Source organism: Grampus griseus (genome assembly GCF_964374135.1).
Source record: "Grampus griseus genome assembly, chromosome: 11".
Taxonomy (NCBI): Eukaryota; Metazoa; Chordata; class Mammalia; order Artiodactyla; family Delphinidae; genus Grampus; species Grampus griseus.
The window spans coordinates 7,360,739-7,382,466 of NC_139005.1; the positions used below are offsets into that span (position 1 = coordinate 7,360,739).

The 21,728-nt window shown below is 38.3% G+C and overlaps 1 protein-coding gene and 1 long non-coding RNA gene across 3 annotated transcripts in view; one reads left to right on the plus strand and one right to left on the minus strand.

Annotated features, from left to right (window-relative positions):
* The window catches only part of LOC309829433, a 37,418-nt gene extending 27,217 nt beyond the window's left edge, over positions 1–10,201 (plus strand). Inside the window, exon 4 of the long non-coding RNA XR_014297407.1 lies at positions 10,051–10,201. This is a non-coding gene — a long non-coding RNA (uncharacterized lncRNA). The remainder of the gene's footprint in view (positions 1–10,050) is intronic.
* Positions 10,202–13,206: 3,005 nt separating this feature from the next.
* The window catches only part of LOC309829430 (alpha-2-macroglobulin-like), a 40,606-nt gene continuing 32,084 nt past the window's right edge, over positions 13,207–21,728 (minus strand). For both annotated transcript variants that reach the window (XM_082665315.1, XM_082665316.1), the window contains exons 27-36: positions 21,564–21,638; positions 20,937–21,117; positions 19,442–19,665; positions 17,604–17,822; positions 17,317–17,444; positions 16,334–16,424; positions 15,164–15,232; positions 14,193–14,295; positions 13,718–13,759; positions 13,207–13,377 (exon numbers count right to left, since the gene is read on the minus strand). In XM_082665315.1, coding sequence (XP_082521441.1) covers positions 13,361–13,377; positions 13,718–13,759; positions 14,193–14,295; positions 15,164–15,232; positions 16,334–16,424; positions 17,317–17,444; positions 17,604–17,822; positions 19,442–19,665; positions 20,937–21,117; positions 21,564–21,638 — 1,149 coding nt within the window. In that variant the 3' untranslated portion in view covers positions 13,207–13,360. The remainder of the gene's footprint in view (positions 13,378–13,717; positions 13,760–14,192; positions 14,296–15,163; positions 15,233–16,333; positions 16,425–17,316; positions 17,445–17,603; positions 17,823–19,441; positions 19,666–20,936; positions 21,118–21,563; positions 21,639–21,728) is intronic.

Below are 21,728 nucleotides of genomic sequence, written 5' to 3' on the forward strand. Positions count from 1 at the left end.
TGTTATAGACTTTACTTACATCTAAAAAATACCTTCACAGCAACATTTAGACTAGTGTTTGATTGAATGACTAGGGACTGTTGCCTGGCTGAGATGACACATCAAACGACCATCACAGATATCCTTCACACAAAGCGAAGCCAGATAACAGAGTACCAGAAAGAGAGACTTTGCCTCTTTCTTCCAATCCCCATCTCCTGAGGCTAGAGGGATGCCTCACTTCCCCACTGTTGGTCTGTGGAAACAAGAATCAGACCTGAGACGGGGGACTTCCCTCATGGTCCAGTGGGTAAGACTCCACACTCCCAATGCAGGGGGCCCGGGTTCCATCCCTGGTAGGGCAACAAGATCCCACATGCATGCTGCAACTAAGAATCCTGCATGCCACAACTAAACATGCTGCAACGAAGATCCTGCACAACCGGGTCTCACAACTAAGACCCGGTGCAGCCAAAATTAATAAATAAATAAATATTAAGAACTGAGAGGAACATAGGCAGAAATTTTGAATTGGTTATAAGATCGACATTTTGTTTTAGACTGTATTAAAGTTTTCAGGTATCAATTTGTATACACAGAAGTTGAGGATTGACAGAATGGTCTTATTTGGTTTTTGCACATGTATAAATTTAGGGTTTTTTTAAAAATTCAAAATTCATTTTCTCCTATCACAGTACCTTGTCCTTCATTCCTTTTCTTTCCCCAAGTCATCCACTTTAAAAACATGCGTGATAATCTCTTGTGATTTTAATTGCCCTCTTGTGGTCAAAGTTGATGATTGCAGTGATCTAAGAGTTGCTAAAGCATTCAGTTCAAGGCCATTTCAGAGGGTACTGAGTTAAAGACCATTATTCCAGGTTTTTGTTTGTTTGTTTGTTTTGTTTTTAAATGGCCAATCATGGGTAGAATCTGTTATATCCAATCACTAGAGGAAGGAACATTTTCTTATTACCTTGATTCTAGAAAAATTCTTGCCTTGACTTTACTCAGATACGAAGAGTTCATTTGTGGCAAATCATTCCCTTTGTCACTGTACATTTTCAAAATAGAAGTCTAGGATCATTTGATTAACAGGATTGCTTGTACACTGTGTTCAGGTCACTGCCAGTTAGAGACACTAGTCCTAGAATGACAGTGAGTGAATAAGAACAAAAAAACATGATTACATTAAGTAGCAAGGAAAGTGGAAGTATCAGTAAAAAGTATCAGTAGTGAAGAAAAGAACAGAAGAGGATAAAACAAAAACACATCATATTTTTAATAAAAAGATGACATTTGATTATAGAAAATGAAGCTTTCTGAAAAGTAGGAGAGAAAGGAGAAGTAGGGTAGAATTAAGTGCTAATCTTGTTATCATTTTGGAATAGTTCATAGTCACATATACATAATTCCAGTATATGGCACAGAATCATCAGAGCCACAGACACAGTGCTAGGTCCCCAGTCCTTTTCTGTCCTTAAGGAATAAAATGTAATTTAACCCCCTACCCCATTTTGAAAGACAAAAGCCATGCTATCCATTTTTCTGTTTGTTTAAGTGCCTTTTGTGTTGGGTTATCCAAATCAGGAAATCTTTCTTTAGTGTTCTGTAGAAAACACTTGGCTGGAAATCAGGAGCTCTTTCACTATTTGGTTGATACATAGCAATGACATATTTGCAATGTCAGCTACCTTTTCTGTTCTGTGCCTCCCTCCCATACCTACATCTGGCATTCAGTGTTCCTAAAACTTATTTTCATTTAGAGTGCATTTCTTTTGAATCACTTTTTTTTTTTTTTAAATATTGAGTAGAGTTCCCTGTGCTGTACAGTAGGTCCTTGTTGCTTATCTATTTTTATTTTTTTATTTTATTTATTTATTTATTTATTTATTTTTGGCTGTGTTGGGTCTTCGTTTCTGTGCGAGGGCTATCTCTAGTTGCGGTGAGCAGGGGCCACTCTTCATCACAGTGCGCGGGCCTCTCACTGTCACGGCCTTCTCTTGTTGCAGAGCACAGGCTCCAGACGCGCAAGCTCAGTGTCCATGGCTCACGGGCCCAGATGCTCCGCGGCATGTGGGATCTTCCCAGACCAGGGCTCGAACCCGTGTCCCCTGCATTGGCAGGCAGATTCTCAACCACTGCGCCACCAGGGAAGCCCCCTGAATCACTTTTATACTCCATGTTCTTATATACAATATTGTGTTCTGTGTCATCATGCGCTGCTGGTAATGCAGCATTTCCTCAAAGAGGACCTCACTATTGTCTCTGAGATTGTTTGCCAAGCTGACAACCATTCAGTAGGTCTTCATGCTAACACTGTTTTGACCTTACTAGAAGATGTCAAGGGAGCGTTTCAAACAACAATCAGAATTCCAGTTCCTTTTTCAAATGACTCATTAACTAAACCATTGAGAGATTAAAGTCATTTAATGGAAAGGTCAATGGGAAAACAACCAAGTTCATACATGAACAAGGAATGACGACCGCCTGACAGCTACTGTGTAAAATACTGTGGCAGACTGTGTTTCCAAAGGTGGCTGCATGTCTTCCATCAAACATGCTCTTTAAAAACAAAGAAACAAATGCCTTTATTGGGGTATAAATGATGTACCATAAACTACACATATTTGAAGGGTACAAAATAGTGAGCCACAAGCTCTTTTGCACTGTGTCCTTGCCACATCAAGAAGCAGAGCACATTTTCCCTACTCTTCATTCTAGATTGAATATTTGTTGCACTTATCCTTTCTTTGTCTCACTATCATTTACTGAGTTTTCGTGTAGGGCAGATATCTTGTAAGTTCAGATTTCTTCAGGAACTAGGGAATTCCCTGGCCGTCCAGTGGTTAGGACTCCGGTGCTTTCACTGCCAGGGCCCAGGTTTGATCCCTAGTTGGGGAACTAAGATCCCACAAGTCGTGTGGTGAGGCCAAAACAACACAAAAAAACAGATTTCTTCAGGAACTATACTTGAGGAGTACTACCTAAGGAACTTCACCCCCAAACCCCATTCACACCTGATTTAGATGGTGAGATCCTAGAGCATCCATAATCGGATGAGATTTTCTGGGGAGAGGCTAAGTGTATTTTGTATGTGGGGGAGAGATGTGATTTTGTTTTTTTGTTTGTTTGTTTGTTTGTTTTTTTGCGGTATGTGGGCCTGTCACTGTTGTGGCCTCTCCCGTTGCGGAGCTCAGGCTCCGGACACGCAGGCCCAGCGGCCATGGCTCATGGGCCTAGCCGCTCCGTGGCATGTGGGATCTTCCCGGACCGGGGCACGAACCCGTGGCCCGTGCATCGGCAGGCGGACTCTCAACCACTGCGCCACCAGGGAAGCCCTGTTGTTTTTTAACTTATTGAATTTTGGGGTGGTTTGTTATGCAGCAACAGATAAATAAAATAGATGTTATCAACTGTCGGATGTATCCCAGTTTCAGGGAGGTTAAGGTGTGAAGAATATGCAATTTAGAATTGATGAAATACAAAAATAGAAACATATGCAAATTACATGAATAAGTACTTTGGAGAAGAAGAAATGTTAATGGCTCATATGAAGAGATGCTCCACCTCTCTAGTAATCAGAGAAGTAAAAATTAAAGCAATCAAGAAATAAGACTTTTTATTTAAAAATAGTGCAAAAGTTAGAAAGTTGGTTAAATGTTGGCAAGAATATAATGGAAATGGGAATCCTTTATGTACTATTGGAGGGAGTATAGATTGGTTGCAGCCATTTTAGAATACTTTCTTGCTGAATTCTGAAATTAAGTTTGTATATATCATTTCACCCAACAATTTCAATCCTAGCTGTATATTTGAGAGAAATTATCAAACAGCTCAATAAACTGGCATGTATCAGGATATTCAAAACATTTGTCAACAGAATTGAAAATTTCCCAAACTGAAGGTCAAAGAAAAAAAGATTAAAAAAAATAGAACAGTAAATCAACTGTACTTCAAAAAAAAGAAAATAGAACAGAATATCTGAGAACTGTGGGACAGTTACAAAAGGTGTAACATACAGGTAATGGGAATACCAGAAGGAGAAGAAAAAGAGAAAGGAATAATTGATCTGCTAAGAGATGAGGGAAAATGGAGTCATAAAAAATGCTCACTTGAAATCGGAGAAGGCGAAAAAAGAGTGGATGATAAAAGATAAATAACAAGAGCAATAAATAGAAAAGAGTTTAAATATTTTAGAGATTAACTATATGAAAAATCAACTTAAATGTGAATGGTCTAAATACATAAACTAAAAGACAGATGCTACTACAGAGGATAAAAAAAAACAAGACCCAACTATATGTTGTCTACAGCAAACCCACTTTAAGTATGAAGACACAGATAGATTAAAAGGAAAGATATGCCACACTAACGTTAATTTTGTAAAAGCCTGAAGCAGCTATATTAATTTCAGATAAAGTACATTTCAGAGCAAGGAAAACAGTCAAGGATAAAGAGGGGCATTCCATAATGCCAAAGGGGCCAGTTCTCCCAGAAGATTGATAATTTGAATAGGTCTATATCTATTAAATAACTTGAATCAATAATTAACAACCTTTTGAAACAGAAACACCAGGCCCAAATGTTTTCACTGGTGAATTCTACCAAACATTTAAAGAAGAAATAATACCAATTCTCTACAATCTCTTCCAGAAAATAGAGGTAGAGGGAAGACTTCCTAACACCCTAACCAGGGCAAGACATTACAGGGAAGGAAAACTACAGACTCTCTCATGAACAAAAATGCAAAAGTCCTCAACAATATATTAGAAAATTGTATCCAACAATGTGTAAAGATAATTCTCTACATCATGAAAAGTGAAATTTATTCTAGGTATGCAAGGCTAGTTCAACATTTGAAAATCGCTGAATGTAATCCACCACATTAACAGGCTAAAGAAGAAAAATCATATGCTCATAACAATACATACAGAAAAAGCGTTTGACAAAACCCAACACCCATTTATGATAAAAATTCTCACCAAACTACAAATACAGGGGAACTTCCCCAATTTGATAAAATAAAATCACCCAAACCCCACATCTAATTATATTAATGCTGAGAGACTAGATGCTTTCCCCTAAAATTTGGAACAAGAGAGAGATGTCCCCTCTAACCACTTCTCTTCAACATTGTCCCAAAAGTTCTAGCTAATGCAACAAGAAAAGGAAATAAAAGCTATACAGATTAGTAAGGAAGAAATAAAAGTGTCTTTGTTCACAGATTATGTGATTGTCTATGTAGAAAATTTGAAAGAATTGAACCTCAAGGGAGGTTTGGGGCAGGGTTTCCTGTCTTTTGATTTTAAAAGAATAAACAGGGGAATAACAATTTAAGAAGGAAGAAAGCCAATTAAGAGACTAAGGTTTCTAACTAGAATGACTAAATGCTTAAAACATTTCCCCAGACCAAAACAATTCTTCCAGGCTGGGCAGAGAGGTCAGTAATTTCCTTGGGGGAATTAACAGAGAAGGTTTGCATGGAGCACCTGGAAGGCTGGATCCCAGGCCCAGCCACTTGTTCTTTGTCAAATATTCCTATCCCTTTGAACAACAGGGAGGCCACAGGGTGGTGGATCTAAAACAGTCATGTAAACTAAAGACAGATGACTGCCGTGGGGTGGGATGCAATACCTTGACCCTGTATTAGATCACCAGGTAGGAAGAACCCCAGAATATTTGAGATAAATTTCCTGTAGTCTAATGGGGCTGGGGTTTAGAGTCACATTTCATTCACAGAAGACAAAGAAATGTAATATTTCATGTAGAATATACTGATTCTAAGAAAACCAACCAACCTCCCTCCCCGCCCCTCCGCCATACACACATACACACACAAACAAAATCACTATTCCCAGAATGCAATTCTGTGGACCAGTAAGGACAATTTGTGTGCTAGTTACCTTATTTTGTTGTCTTCTCACTATAAGTTTCCATGATTATTTTATTCCTTTCCTTCTCTCTTCTCTTTGCCTTTTTTTACAAAGTTTTTTTACAGTTAATAAAGCAGCAGTACTCATATTTTTTAACCTTTGCTGCCACCCTGTGGCTATCTTTCATTACTGTACATGAAAAGAGGGCATCTAAGAACTTCTGCTAAGGTATCAGATTAGGGACAAGCATAAGGGAAGCACATTAAAAAAGAAAAAAAAAATTGGCAGAACATCCGAGATGGTCTTTCACTATAATGCTCAGAATCTGAGGCATGAATCTAGTATATGCTGTATGTGTCTCTTATGTATCAGTATTTGTCCTTTAAAATCCTTTTAGTTTATGTCTAACCTTATCTTAGTAGTCCCCCATTCCTCCTCTTAGTTCAAACTAAGATGCATAATTAATCACATTAATTGTTGATCCTAACTTGCCATTAGTGTCAATTATGGCTTTTAATGGACTCGAAAAAACACTGCATAGGAAGCTGAACCTATTTATAGTAGGCCCATATATTAAAATTTCTTTGTAGACTTTCATTTTGGTCTAGAACTTGTTATATTAATGCGAAGCATTCTGGCTTTCTCTAAGTGTTAAAAATGAAAGAATCAGTTTTAAGAAGTAGAATATATTCACAGCCCATTTTCCACACACATTTTTCCTGAGAAATAAGGGCTACTGTAATTGTCTCCTTACCACCTGTCCCTACCACTCTAGCCCCTTTCTGCTTCTTGTTACCATCTTAAATCAAATATGATCATGCCACTATCCTGTTTTTAAAAGATTCCATTGGCTTCCTATTACTTACAGGATAAAACATAGACTTCTTTGAACACCCTTGATAAATCAGTCTCAACTGATCTGTCAAGCCTCATTTTTAATCGCTCCGATAAACACTGCGTTTTCTTTTCTTTTCTTTTTTTTTTTTTTTTTTGCGGTACGCAGGCCTCTCACTGTTGTGGCCTCTCCCGTTGCTGAGCACAGGCTTCGGACGCGCAGGCTCAGCGGCCATGGCTCACGGGCCCAGCCGCTCCACGGCATGTGGGATCTTCCCGGACCGGGGCATGAACCCGTGTCCCCTGCATCGGCAGGCAGACTCTCAACCACTGCGCCACAAGGGAAGCCCTTACTAGTTTTAAATTAGAAACTAATCAGAATACACAAAGTGAAAAACATAATAAACACTTTTTAAACTATTGTTATCCATAAAATTATAATTCATTAATTTTTTTAGCTGAACTTGGTAATTAAGGTAATTTCATTCATTTCTAAAAATGACCTGAAAAATAAAGTACATCGGTAAGAGTGTCAACTTCTGGAAATTAAAATCTTGTATCTTTAATGTTATACCAAAAAGGACTCAAGCTCATTGTCCAGTGAAAATAATGGCTCATTTATTCCCCTGCTAAAGTTCTTTCTCTGCCACACTGCATTTTTTTTAAGGATACATGAAGGACATCTTTTAATACAGTTAACATTGTAGAGGGATTAAAGAAAACAGAAAAACAAAAAAACTGGAATTCAAATCCAGGCTTTACTATTTTTTTTAAATTGTTTCTTCTGAGTTTTAAGGTAAATTAAGCAAATTTACTCATTGAACATTTCAAGTGAAAATCAATTTTTTTTTTTTTTTTTTTGCCTAAGGGATTATATAAACTTTCCATTGATTTTGCTGTGATTCTCTCCTTCCTTGATCCATCTGGGTAAAAATTGCCATTTATGTGTAAAGGATTAAGAATTTTATCTAATGGAAGAAGAGTTTCTGAATGTTCTAATTCAGAGCCAGTTCATTCATTTTATCTGCTCTGTAGTATTACAGGGCACAATACTACATTTTATTTAGCCATTTTAATACTCCAACTGTGGTTTCTAGTTTTTCTTAGTAACAGTACTGTAATGAACATTCTTGTGTAGTCTCCTTATTTACATATGGAATATTTCTTTATGGCAGATGCTCAGAAGTGGAATTGTTACCAGTGTATGCATATTTTAGAATACTAACAAATTGCCCTTCGATGTATATAATCCCTTTCTGCAACCTTGCCAAATTTAAAAAAAAAGTATTTATTTATTTATTCTTTATTTTGGCTGTGCTGAGTCTTATTTGCGACACACGGGATCTTCGTTGCGGCATATGGACTCTTAGTTGTGACATGCAGCCTTCTTAGCTGCAGTATTCGGACTTCTTAGTTGGGGCATGCGGACTCTTAGTTGCAGCATGTGGGATCTATTTCCCCAACCAGGGATCGAACCTGGGCCCCCTGCATTGGGAGCGTGGAGTCTTACCCACCAGGTCACCAGGGAAGTCCCAACCTTGCCAAATTTAATATTACCAAGCTTTAAAATTTTTCCTGATGTGATGTGTATAATGTTTTAATTTGCATGTTTCTGATTACTAATGAGGCTAGGTAACTCCTGTGTTTACCAACCACTTATATTTCCTTTAGTTGTGAACTGCTGTTTCATGTCCTTTGTCCGTTTTTCTATTGATTTGTCTTATTCATGATGATTTATAGCCTTTAAAAGATATAGTGTAGACAGTAATACTTTTTTTGTTGAGGTATAGTTGATTTACAATGTTGTAAAAAGCAAAGTGATTCAGTTATATATATGTACATTCTTTTTTAGTATTCTTTTCCATTATGGTTTATCATATATTGAATATAGTTCTGTGTGCTATACAGTAGGACCTTGTTGGTTATTCATTCTATATATAATAGCTTACATCTGCTAACCCCAAACTCCCACGCCATCCCTTCCCCGACCCCCTCCCCCTAAACAAGTCTGTTCTCTGTTAGACACTAATACTTTATTGTTTATTTGAATTAAAAATATCTTCTCCCAGTCTGTCTTTTGTTCATCTAAAAATTTTTTTTTGACCCTTGTTTGTAAGTGATGATTTATCTGGGTATATATTTTTAGATTTGAAGTTATTTTCTCTCAATCTTTTGAGTATATTATTTCGCTATCTTCTGGCTTCAATTATTGCTTTTGAGTGGTCTGTTCATTCTAATATATGTTCTCTGTCTTTGTTTTCGAAATTTTCACTCTGATATGCCTAGCACTGGATTTTTTATTTTTGCGTTTTTATTATGGTGAAATATATAGAGTAGAAAAGTTGCCATTTCAACCATCATTTAAATACACAGTTCAGTGGCTTTAATCATATATGCAATGTTGTATAACCATCACCACTATTTATCTCCAAAACTTTTCTGTTACTCTTAAGAGCAGCTTTGTACCTGCTAAACAATAGCTCCCCAATCTTCCACCTGCCCCCAGTCTCTGGTCTCCTCTAATCTACTTTCTGTTTCTATGAATTTTTCTATTCTAGATATTTCATGTAAGTGGAATCATACAATATTTGTCCTTTTGTTTCTGGCTTATTTCACTTAGCATAATGTTTTCAAATTTCATCCATGTTGTAGAAATGTCAGAACTTTATCTTTTTTCATAGCTGAATAATTTTCCACTGTAGGTATATACCACATTTTAGTTATCCATTCACCTGTTGATGGACATTTGATTACCACCTTATTGTGACTAATGCTGCAATGAACAATGGTGTACCAGCAACTGGTTGAGTTCCCTTTTCCAATTATTTGGAGGTGTGTCCTTAGGACCAGAATTGTTGAATCATATGATAATTTTATGTTTAACTTTTTGAGGTACCACCAAACTTTTTCACAGTGGCTGCACCATTTTACATTCCCACCAGCTGTGGGAACAAGGGTTACAATTTTCTACATCCTAGGCAACACTCGTTAATTTTTAAAACAATTATGGCCATTTTTTAGGTATGAAGTGGTATCTCATTATGGGTTTGATTTGTGTTTCCCTAATGACTAATAGCATTGAGCATCTTTCATGTACTTATATGCCATTTGTATAACTTCTTTGGAGAAATATCTATTCAAGTGCTTTGACATGTTTTAACAAGTCTTCTAGGTAATTCTGATGCACACTAAACTTTGAAAACCAAATGACTAGAAACTAATGAACTACTACCACAAATAACCTAATAAGATAATTGGAACTGACTGGAGTAAAGGTGTTAGGTTTTTATTGTAAGACTATTTGATGGATCAGGGTGAACGTGTGCTGTTCAATTTTAAAGAACTTGTTTCTTGTCTTCTTAAGTAGACAAAGGCTGAGAAGAAATGGATAAACATTTGGGGAAAGGATGAGGAGAAATCAAATACAAGGAGGAAAAAGGGAAGCAAGAGCAAGAAAATACTTTTCACAAAACAAGATACGAAGAGTATTTGGGATTTAAGACCAAATGAAGATTATGAGGTAAGATATCTTTAATTGTACTTTATAGAGTAAGTATTCTTTCTCCTTGTATAGATTGGCAGGTACTGAATTCAGTATTTCTTCTTAGACTTAAGCTTCTTATTCACTGGATTTTAGTTTACTTTTCAGAATAGTAAATATGTTCAAACAGTTCAGTAGTCAAATAATTTTAAATGGTATTCTCTAAGTGGTCTCCTTCCCATCCTTGAAAACTTCCACTTACTTTATACTGTTTCTGTAGGAAGATAAATACTTTTTTAGTAGCTTTTTTTTTTTTCTGGTGGGTATCATTCTAGTCTTAGTTTATTTAAGTGCAAAAAAAAAAAAAAGGACATGTTATTTCCTCTCCCACCCTTTTATTATAATATGAGTCCATAATATGTACCCTGTTCTTAGCTCTACTGTTTTCTCCTAACAGTATAATCCTGGGGATATTTCTTTAATGATACATGGAGTGCTTCCTCATTCTGCTTCCAGCCACATATTTTGCCATCATTTAGATGTTTCCTAACATATTCTGAATTCTTGTGACCTCTTTCATACAGTAAACTGTCATACTCTAATCTTCCAGGATTAACTTTTGATTTATCAGTGGGGTTTAAATAAACATAAAAGTCATTTATTCTTGCAAGGTGGATCAAGTATTCTATTTCTTTCTCTTTGAATTCCTGCCATAACCACCCAATTTCCCTGAGGCACAGGTTTGCCTCTGACCAAGTCACTCAAGGTGGGGAAGGATGAGTTTGGTGATGAGGCAAATGTGAGAAAATGCAAGCATATAGGGCTTCCCTGGTGGTGCAGTGGTTGAGAGTCTGCCTGCTGATGCAGGGGACACGGGTTCGTGCCCCGGTCCGGGAAGATCTATTTTTTTTTTTTTTTTTTTTTTTGCGGTACGTGGGCCTCTCACTGTTGTGGCCTCTCTCGTTGCGGAGCACAGGCTCCAGACGCGCAGGCTCAGCGGCCATGGCTCACGGGCGCAGCCGCTCCGCGGCATGTGGGATCTTCCCGGACCGGGGCACGAACCCGTGTCCCCTGCATCGGCAGGCGGACTCTCAACCACTGCTCCACCAGGGAAGACCGGACCTTATTATTTTTAAAAATAAAATATAAAACTCTGTATAAACTGACCCCTGAACATCTCTATCTCACTTACTGTCATGTCTCCACATCCTTTTACAGAAAGAGTAAATCTCAATTCACAAAATTCGATGTAGTCAAGATATGTCACTCTTTAAAATTCTACCTATATCAGTAGGCTGGTGGCAAATCCATTTTCAATTATAATTAGACCTTTCCCCAGGGTAAAGAACACAATGTGAAAATTCATGGCTCAAGAGGATGCACGGGTCCAGGTTTTCCTGGTCACAAAAATAGTGTCCAAAATCTTACAATACAAATGAAAGAAAAATGAAGCAAATTATAAATGAATTCATAGAGAGTGCTTGATAATTGCAAGAATATCAGACCTTGGATGTGGTACGTCAAAACTTGAGAAGGTCACTGTGCCTGGAGTCCATCTTGGTAATAAATAGTTTGCAGTTCTTATCATGTAGTATTATAATAAGCCAAATATGTATCCTTTTCGTTTACTCTGCAGTATAATTTCTCTAAGGAAGGAATCCCATTTTATTGAATTCTGTATCATAGCATGGAATATAGTGCCTGACACACAGGAAGTAATCAGGAAGTGTTTCTGGAATGAATCTTTTTGGTCCAAGGAGACACAATGATTGATTTGCAACAAGTGTACTCTTCAAGTACATTTGCAGTCATGATTTGCAATGAACAAAGAAAAAAGGACTAGAACTAACAGGTAGAATTTATTTTAATCCTGTTAATTTATTTTCTTTTGTCATACTCCTAATTTTTTAAATATTTCATGCCCTGGATGGATGCTTAATTGATACTAATTATAACATTTATTCAGCTCTGAAATATGTTTTTTTCTTGGCTTTCTTGTCTGAAGTGGGCTGGAGAGACAGCATGGTTTGAGGTTATGAGTGTGGACTTGGAAACCAGACTTCTTGGTATTGAATTCTGGTTCAGCCCTTTACTAGCTGAGTAGCTTAGGGCAAGTTACACCTCTCTGTGCCTCACTCTCCTCATTTGTTATAAGAATACCTATTTCATAGAGTTGATATATTAATACCTCTGAGGTGCTTAGAGTAGAATCTAGCACAAAGGTGAAAACATTTATCTTTCAATTTTGCCTAGCCTGGAGACAGAGCTAAGGGTGCTTGAACTTCAAGTCCTTTAGAGTTCTTAGTTTATAGCATCCAGGCTTCTGTCAGACTCAACCAGATGAAGACTAGGACTCTAGGACTTTTCAGGACCATCTCTTCAAACTCCAGAAGCTTCTGCCCCTCCATCCATATAATGGATGATTTTAATACTTAATGCCTCTGAATACCTTCTTGAGTTTGTATCCATCCTTTGGTTCTGGCTCAAAGTTGCAGAAAAAAGATGTAACAGTCCTATTTGGGCTTTGAATCCTATATATTCTTTCTTCTAGGAAAACTCACTTCTACTTGAATCACCTCTTCAGCATTTTCAATCTGTCATCCTTTCTTGAATCTGAAACCCAAGGTTAACTGACTGATCACTTGTATTGGTCAATGGCAGATTTGGTTCTGAGGTCACGTAACTTCCAATTCAAATCAAGTCCCAATTAATTATGCTGCCTCCCAATGTTGGACATATTCAACTTTCTATTTCATATTTCCCTTTAATGTAGAAAGTCTTTCTTTGTCAAGTCAGCCTTTTATTCTCTCATAAATCCACTCTTCAGCTTTTTATTAGGGTAATCCTATAACCAAACTCACTTTACATGCTCCTAGTACATAATCCAATACTTTCTTCTTTTCCCTGCAACCTCTAAATGAAGCCTACTGTGACCACCACCTCTGTAATGTTTTTCATTTTTTGAAATCCTTTAGCCCTTGATTGCTGTGAATTTTTATCTCAGGAGTCTATTGGGAATCACATGGAAGTGTAATAAGTGTTTATTGAATAAATGAGTAAACAGTAATATGGGCTGGCCAGAGAAAAAGCTTTATTCAACAAGCCTTCAGAGATATAAAAACTCTTTTCTTCCATGGAGATCTGAGTCTGTGGAACAGGGACTCCAGCAAAGCAGTTTTCATTGATGTGGTCTTTAAGCATTTCCAGTGTCTGTGATAGTGGAAAGAATAGAAAATTAAGATGGACTTGGGTTTCCAGAACAGTGAATATTCCTTCCTTTAGATCTGGGTAGCATGGTTCCTGAGGAAATCCAATTAGTATAGTGGGAAATGAGATCCGTTACTTAAAACTATCTAATATGCAATTCTGTGAACTGTCTGAGGTATGACTATCAGGGGCCCTTTCCCAATAAATGTATTTTTCTATAATAAGTTGCACTGTGAACAGTATGATGTCTATGAGAAATATTGAGCTAGAATTTTATGGAGGAGATTTGAGGGACAAGCCAAAGGGGTTCTGACTCCATCTGGAAGGAGTATGAATTGCTTACCTTTGCTGCAAGGAGCACTGTACTCAGCAACGGCAAACTCATCTGAATAAAAACAAAAATAGGAGAAGTGAGAGGGAAAGTGAACATCTATGTTACAGGTCAGTGAAAGAATCTTTATTGTGGGAAGAATTGCATCAGAAACCTCAGCAGAATTCATTTGATGTGCTGCTTTCTGTCTTATATTTTCAAATACTTTATGTTATGCTTTCCTTTACCCTAAACTCCTGAAGGGTAAGAGTACAGATTACACTTATTTAAATTTCATATTGTCCTACAGTTGATTTTATCTGAAGAAAAGGGAACTAAATATCTTACAGGTGCTTTGTATTAGTAATAATATATTTATATCAGACTTGATAGAGACAAAATGAAGTGATGAGAGTGATTAGTGCAATGAATTGCCCCAACACATCTCTCAAATCTAAATTTTTGTGATCAGGTATTTAATTTCTGTGTGAGCTTAGCTTTCACTCACCTGTCTCATAATAATCATAGACTTTCACTATGGCTGGTTTCAGATCCCTTACTGGAATGTCTTGAAGAACCGTGAAGGACAAGCTCAGGGTCTGATTTGTCACCTATAAAGCAAAAGGGAATTAAATGACTCTCCAGGGAGCTTTCCTCTCTCTTCTTTGAGTGAATTTAAGTATTCATCTATTTTGGGGAAAAACTTTTTATCAACTAACAGGGTACTTAACTTGGGCCAAAAGCTCTCAGAGTAGGTGAAAACTTCCCCAAATTGTTTCTTAAATAACTAAAACTATTCATATACTCCCGTCAATGTGAGTGCATAGCTCTGTTCATAGGGGTGAATGGTGCAGGCTTTTTATTGTTTGAATAGCTGTGTTTATTTTTAAGTATCAGAGATTTAGTACAGCTTCACTACTCTATCTTGTAGAAATACTTGTGTCGACTCAAAACGGAATATAAAAGGTGGATCACTGCAGCCTATGTTTCATAAAATTCGTAAACTATAATATCCGTCAATGTAGGAATGAATAAACTATGCAACAACATACAACTGTAAAATCAGATTGGTTTATTGGTGCACTGGTCTTGTTGTTTTATGGTCTAAGTCCTTGCTGAGATTGATAGCATATCGCCCTTTTGTCTTTTTGATGTGCTGTTGATACAATAGTTGACTAATAATGGTTACTTCCTTATATGTGTCTTCAAAATAACTTGTGCACATAATGAGCACCTTTTGTGGAGAATTTCTTGCTTATGGGGTCCTAGAAATATTCATATCCCAATATTATAACAAGTCATTTCTTCCCATAGTCCCAGATGAAATATAAATAGAGAAGGAGAGGAGAATATTCACTGGACCTAGTGTTAGAATTCTCAAATTTTTAGCATGGAGGTGATGTCTCCAAAATGCCTTCATTCACTTCCCAGGTAGCTCATTATCCATATTTTTTTTGGATAGGATGGCAGGGCTCTCACCTTATCCAGGTAAATCAAAACATGGTTGTTGCTGACTTCTGTTCGGCTCACGTGGTTAGATGTTTCAAGCTGAAGAAAATTAAGACATCACAAATGTTAATAAACAGAAGAAAACCCTGGGGAACCAGAGAAAAGAAGAATGTTTATTACCAAATTAAGCCTGAGGGTAAAATTTCTTCAAATGCTTTTTGTAAGCAAAGGCAATAATGTGGCAGAATTAAAAATGAAAGATAATTGGGATGCACGGTTTAACTTTAATACGACACAGGACCTATGTGTAAATTGATTTATTTGAAGAAAAGGGAACTAAATGTCCTAAACTTGGAAATTACCTATATTTCAAGGTTCTATTCACATTCCATTCCTTCATGAAGGAGGTTTTTGTTTTTTTACTTTTTTTGCTTATTATAACTTGTAGCAATCTCAGTTTCCTCTGTACTTCTGTAATAGTTCTAGTTTATGTCAATCAATCTTTCTCATATTTTTTTCACTAGTTCATGTGTGTATGCTTTATCTTCTGAAGATTCTAAGCTCCATTAAAGCAGTAGCCTGCTGACAATTTTTTCCTAGTAGATGTGGCTCCTAGCAAAGTGCTGTTCATGACAAGAGATAGACCGTTGCTGTGGGTGTCCCTAAAGCGGTGGACAGGAAGGCTGCTGGAGCTGGCAAGGTCACCAGGTCTGCCCAGATAGTTCAGAAGGCTAAATGAGTATGATCCCTAATACCTGCCACCCCAGTTTGATCAATGGTGGAAGCCCAGTCTCAAAACCGTCTGAGTTGACCATTGAACTTAGTAGTGAAAGACTGGTTAATGATAACAATGTATCGTAAAACTAGAAGAAAAGGAGAATGTTTTATGGATCATTTGTTTTTCTGTGGGCGGCAGTTTTGAGTTATTAGTTTTTAAAATTAGTATTTTTATTAATACCTTAATGGAAACTTGACCAAAAATCCATCATAAAATTTTGAGACCCATTTAAACAAAGTTAAATGAGAAAACAAACAAACAAACCCCCATATAAATGTGCTAAATTATATTTCTCCTTTTGCAGACAGTAATGTCTTTGACAGAAGTTAATTTAATAGTATTTTTATATTAATGTTTTCTTAGTCTAGAGATACATAAAATATTAAATAAAATAGGGTCTCCTGGGCTTATAGTAAACCTACCATTTTCACTGTTGGTTTCAAGGGAATGAAGCCAGATACCATTTTCACGTCAGCAATCACCATGTTGGAGGCTGGACGTCTTCCAGTGTAACTAAAGATCCAGGGAAGAAAGGAATTAGGATTTTCTGTGTTATTAAATATTTTTTTCTATGTCCACAGTAAGCACTCAACAGCCCTGAAAAGTACCAGAAGTCTTCCTAAATTTCCTACCAAGTAGCTCAAAAAACTGGCTGTGCATTAGAATCTTCAGGGGAGCCTGTTAAAGCCACAGAGACCAGGCCTATACTCTAGACCTGATGAATCAGAATTTCATGGGTGTGAACTCTGAGGATCTGCATTTTAAGGAAGCTCTGTAAGTGATGCTTAGCTGGGCATGAGACTGCTAGTCTGTCGCAGTTATTTGTTACATATACTTTGTCTTTTTTCCTGAATAGTATCCCCAACCAGGTTATAATATTCTTGAGGACAGACACAAATAGCCCTGTAGGTATTTGAATATGGCTGCTTATGTATGTATTTTCCCCAAAATTGATTATTTTATATATAATCTGAGATTTAATTATTACCAGTAGGAATTCTAACTAGAGAGTCACTACTTCCTTCTATTCGCGCTTTTCAAGAAGTCTCCACTTCTGTCCCAGATAAAGCAAGAATAATATAGGATTTCATTACAATAGAATGAAATCAGGATGAATAATTACATTAGAATAAAGTCAGGAATTCAGGTTAGAGGTTCTTTATTTATTATTGAGGGGACTTAATAAGCTGTAAATAATGAGACTAGACACTAATAGATCCTGGAGTTGGGGGATGTACAATGTAAGCCCCATCACTGAGAGATTCTGTGTCAACACGAGAACACGTTGCTTTTTCAATAAAGGTAGAACAAACATTCACTGTCACCCTGCTCTGCTTAATGTGGAGTTCCAGTAAGAAGATTGGTTGTTATACCCAGAACTGCATGATGCAATCAGAGATCTTACCTGACTCTCAGTGAGATTTGGAAGCTGGTGTGAGCTCTGGATCCATCACAAGTTTGGGGCAGCGTCTGCACCTCCAAAGCAAATGGGAACTCTTCCTTTCTCGGGAGAATATTGTATTTCAAAGATGTCTGTGGAACAGACAAAAATCTGTGATTTTTCCCTTGCCCAGGATTCCTCCCAACTTCCTCAACTCTTTCTTTGATTTGCCCCATCATTTGCTGTGTTAGGCCTTCTCAGTGACAATGTTACTCTGGACCTTTTGTCCCCACCTGCCCCTGGAATCTCACCTGGAGGTAAACACATCCTTCTCCTGTCGTTGTCATACTGTACTCTCCGGGCACCTCTGGCAATGAAACCTGCTGTAGTAACAGGAGGTTGCTGTTGTCCACTTGGAATTTTGTGGAAAATGTCCCTGAAGATTGGATGGTCACCTGTGTAGCCTTCCCAGTCCTGGTGAAAGTGGCTGCTCCATATTTGGACAAAGCATGGAGAGCCACCACGGTGTCCTGGAAGAGACAGGTGAGGGAACCCACTTAGGCATGACAACCCTTTGAAGACCCAAAGGCCCATGTTAGCTGCCACAAAAGGGGCTTTGATTTCCTATTTCCTGTTTCCCTCACTGCTTAAATATTGAGGTTCTCATTTCAAGATTGATTGTAATCCTTAGATAGATGACAGAACCATAACCTTCACATATCTGCCTTGTACTATATGCTTTAGAAATTTATTTCTCAGAAAATCGATTCTTTTCTCTCTATAAATATATGTGAGGTATACAATGTGGAGAATATATATGAATGGGAATTATTTATTAGCATTAGCTGTTTGCCTAAGATGTCTTTCTTGATAACTGTGGTCATATCTGTCACCACCCAACCAAAGTTTAGTTTGGCGCTCACCCCAAGCTACACTCTGCTCTGCTGCTGAGGTCAGTGCCCTGAGAAAACCCAGGGTCCTTTGCAGCCATGATCAGGGTCATGCTTCGGTTTCTCCAGAGGAAATAAAAAATGAATAATTATAATTATATTCTGGATTTGTTGACATTTTTATTTGGTTCTCTCTTTTTCATCAGAAGTTTGGATCCCCCTCCAGCGGGCAGGTCATATTCTCAATTCTCATCCACATTGAACCTGGCATCCTTCAAATAATAATTTTCTAAGAAATGAATGATAACTTTTAACAAAATTATTTTCTCCATTTATATGGAAAAATAAGAGATTAAATACAGTGGAAAAAGGATGGAATGTCTTTCTGTCACATTCTGCTTCTCTTTTAGGGTGCATACGCTAACCTCTGAATTCTCTGGAGATGAAACTCCCTGCTCTGTCTATATTGATGAATTTTTTACATATAAGGTTATATAGTTAGGCTCAGGAGGTTGGATGAATAAAGATAGTTCTTTATGCTCCCAATGAACAAATGTTTGTATATTAAGAGGTGGATAGAGGAAGCATGAAATGTGTCAGCCTTAAAAGAAGCCAGTCAAAGTGGACCTAGAAATGGAGAGCTTTGCAAGGAGAGGTGATTGGTTTCTGAATAGTGTTTCTGGGAACAACTTGAAAGGACTCTTAGAACTTCCAGAAGAATGGTGGATTTTTAAATTCGTTCTGCTGTGGCCATTGTGTGTAGGGTCCTGGTGCCCCACTATTGCTTTAGGGATGTAGAGTTGTTACTGGAAATAGGAGCCTGTGATAAAAATATGGGATGGGGGTGGGGCAGAATTGGCATTTTCTTTTCAGCCCTCTTTTTTTTTTTTTGCGGTACGCGGGCCTCTCACTGTTGTGGCCTCTCCTGTTGCGGAGCACAGGCTCCAGACGCGCAGGCTCAGTGGCCATGGCTCACGGGCCCAGCCGCTCCACGGCGTGTGGGACCTTCCCGGACCGGGGCACGAACCCATGTCCCCTGCATCAGCAGGTGGACTCAACCACTGCTCCCCCAGGGAAGCCCCCTCAGCCCTCTTTGACTCTCATTTTTTCTTATTTCTCACCATTCTTGAATACTAATAACATTCTTCTCATTTCAAGTTATTCTTATCTTCATTTCTTTTCTTCTTGTATGTGTTTGCATCTTGTTCAAACATTTTTCTACCTGAAGGTAAAGTAAAAGGCTCTCGCTAACCACAGACCTGGGTGGAGGAGAAGCCCCCCTGGGAGTTCTGCTGCCTTGAGATCCACTTCACGATGAGCGTGGCAGGGGTTAGGTCCTCCGAGGTCAGGGCAGGCTGGGCAGTGAGGTAAGCGAGGAGCACATAGGCTGTCATCTCCACTTCAGCAGAGGGAGCCCGGGGTTGGTACAACTGCTCCACTCGTGCCTTGGGTTTCTGAGGTCGTGTCCAGTGGACAGAATTATCTGGAGATGAGAAAAAGATTTGCAAGTGACCACATGTTCATATTTAACTTCAGGTAAAAGGACAAGGGCCAGTGCTGAAGTGCGGGTTGCCTTCCAGTGATAATCTCTTAAATCTTATCTGGCGACTTCCTGCCTACAGACAGCTGAACGAGGCTTGTCTCATCTGGGCTAAGGAGTCAGAAGCTGTGCCACTAGGTTTTCAAATGGTTGCGGTGGTTGCGTTGGTGGAAGAGAGAAATGGCAGAGCAAGTTCTCTGACTGGTTGTGGTAATTTCCAACATCTGAGGTTATCCAGACCCTGTCTAGGGCTTGTTCAACTTTCTGTAAAGCCTGTCCTCAGAGGTTTCTTATGAGGATCACAGATCACATGAGATAATGGAGTGTACACTCATTAGATTAAAAAAAAAATAGAGTAATCCTCAAAATAGCAAAGGCTGACAGGGTGTGAAATAACGGGAACGGATTTACACTGCTGTGGGAAGAAAACAGCTCTTTGGAGAGTAATCTGATGATATCCAGCAAAGGGGAAGATGTGTTTAGCCCGCTAATCAGCAGTTACGCTTTCTAAGTACAAGTTAGAGAAACTCACACACACCCTCAAGGAGATGGGTATATGAGTATTCATTGCAGCATGGTTTGCAATAGAAGTAAATAAGAAACAAGAAAAGATCCATGAGGAGAGACTCTCTAAATAAATTATGGCCTTTTTAATATATTGTAATGTATCATGCAGCAGTGAAAATGAACATACCCATACAGGAGACTCCTATCAGCCTGCCTAATGTTGAACTTAAAAAGCAAAAGGCAGACAGACAGACAAGGATCAAGCAGAAATACTCAGAAGGATGATACTTCTTATCTAAAGAGGAAAAATGTAAACATTCTGAATATTATTTAGGGATACACATGCAGTAAAAAGATAAAGAAATCCATGGAGTTTGGAATGACAAATTCAGGATAACAATTACTTTTGCAGGTAGGAATGGTACACAAGGGATTTTTCCAGCATTGGTAATATTTTGTTTCTTAAGCTGGAAGGGAAGTATTAAAGGTGTTTGCTTATTATTCTTTATGCCTTTTTGTATATATACAGTACATTGCCTCTTATCTTTGGATGTGTGACTTGAGTAAGAAATCCTTGAGTCCATAATGACATAGACAAAAGAAGAGAGGGGAAAGGGGTCCTGAGAGGTAGTCATGGGGTATTTTTGATATGGAATCCTTGATCCAGAGACTGTGGGGTGGGAGAAAGATCCCGGGTGTGCTCTCACCTTCCTTTACGGCTTCCTCATCAAGTGACTTGAGGACTTCTCTCCTCTTTTCCTGGTTACCTGCCAGGGCAAAGGCATAGGCCAGCAGTGCCTTGGTGTAGACGTGGCTGCCTCGGGATCCTTCCTTGGCTGACTTCCAGGCTGACTCCAGGCAGAACAGGGCATTGCGGACGACAGGGTGCTGGGAAGGCAGAGCGAGAAGGGAGCGAGCTGTGTGAATAGGGGGGCTAGTGCTCCCGGATAAACACAGACCACAGCACAGAGGTCAGGAAGTTGTTGGAAAGCACTTGTCTTTCTAGCCTCATTCTTACGGATAGAGAGAATAGTATTTTTTTTTAATCTGTTAGTCTCACATTCATAAGGCAGGAATATAGACCATATCTTTAGAATTCATTCTGCATGTGTGGTGATGGTGGTAGTAGGGTTGCTAGGGGAAAAATAGACTAGGGTCGTCACTGGGGAAGTGTAAATCTTTCTTAATGGACTAACTAAATTCTCTATTGATCTGGGAAGCATTGACATTGCATAGAAGGAATGCTGACAACTGGTTTTTAGTGGGGTGTTGTTTCAGACATCAGGTCAGCAGTTTCATTGCATCTAGAACGAGGCTTCAGCAAGGGCACCTACAGTGACAGGGAGAGGAATCTCCAGAAGGGCAATGGTGATATAGGCAGAGAGGGTCACTTCATCGTCCACTCCACCCTGTAAATATGAGAGAGAGACAGATTTGAATAATTTGAGGGACATTTATAGCGATACAAGCTTACCTCGGGAAACCAGAAAAATCTAAAA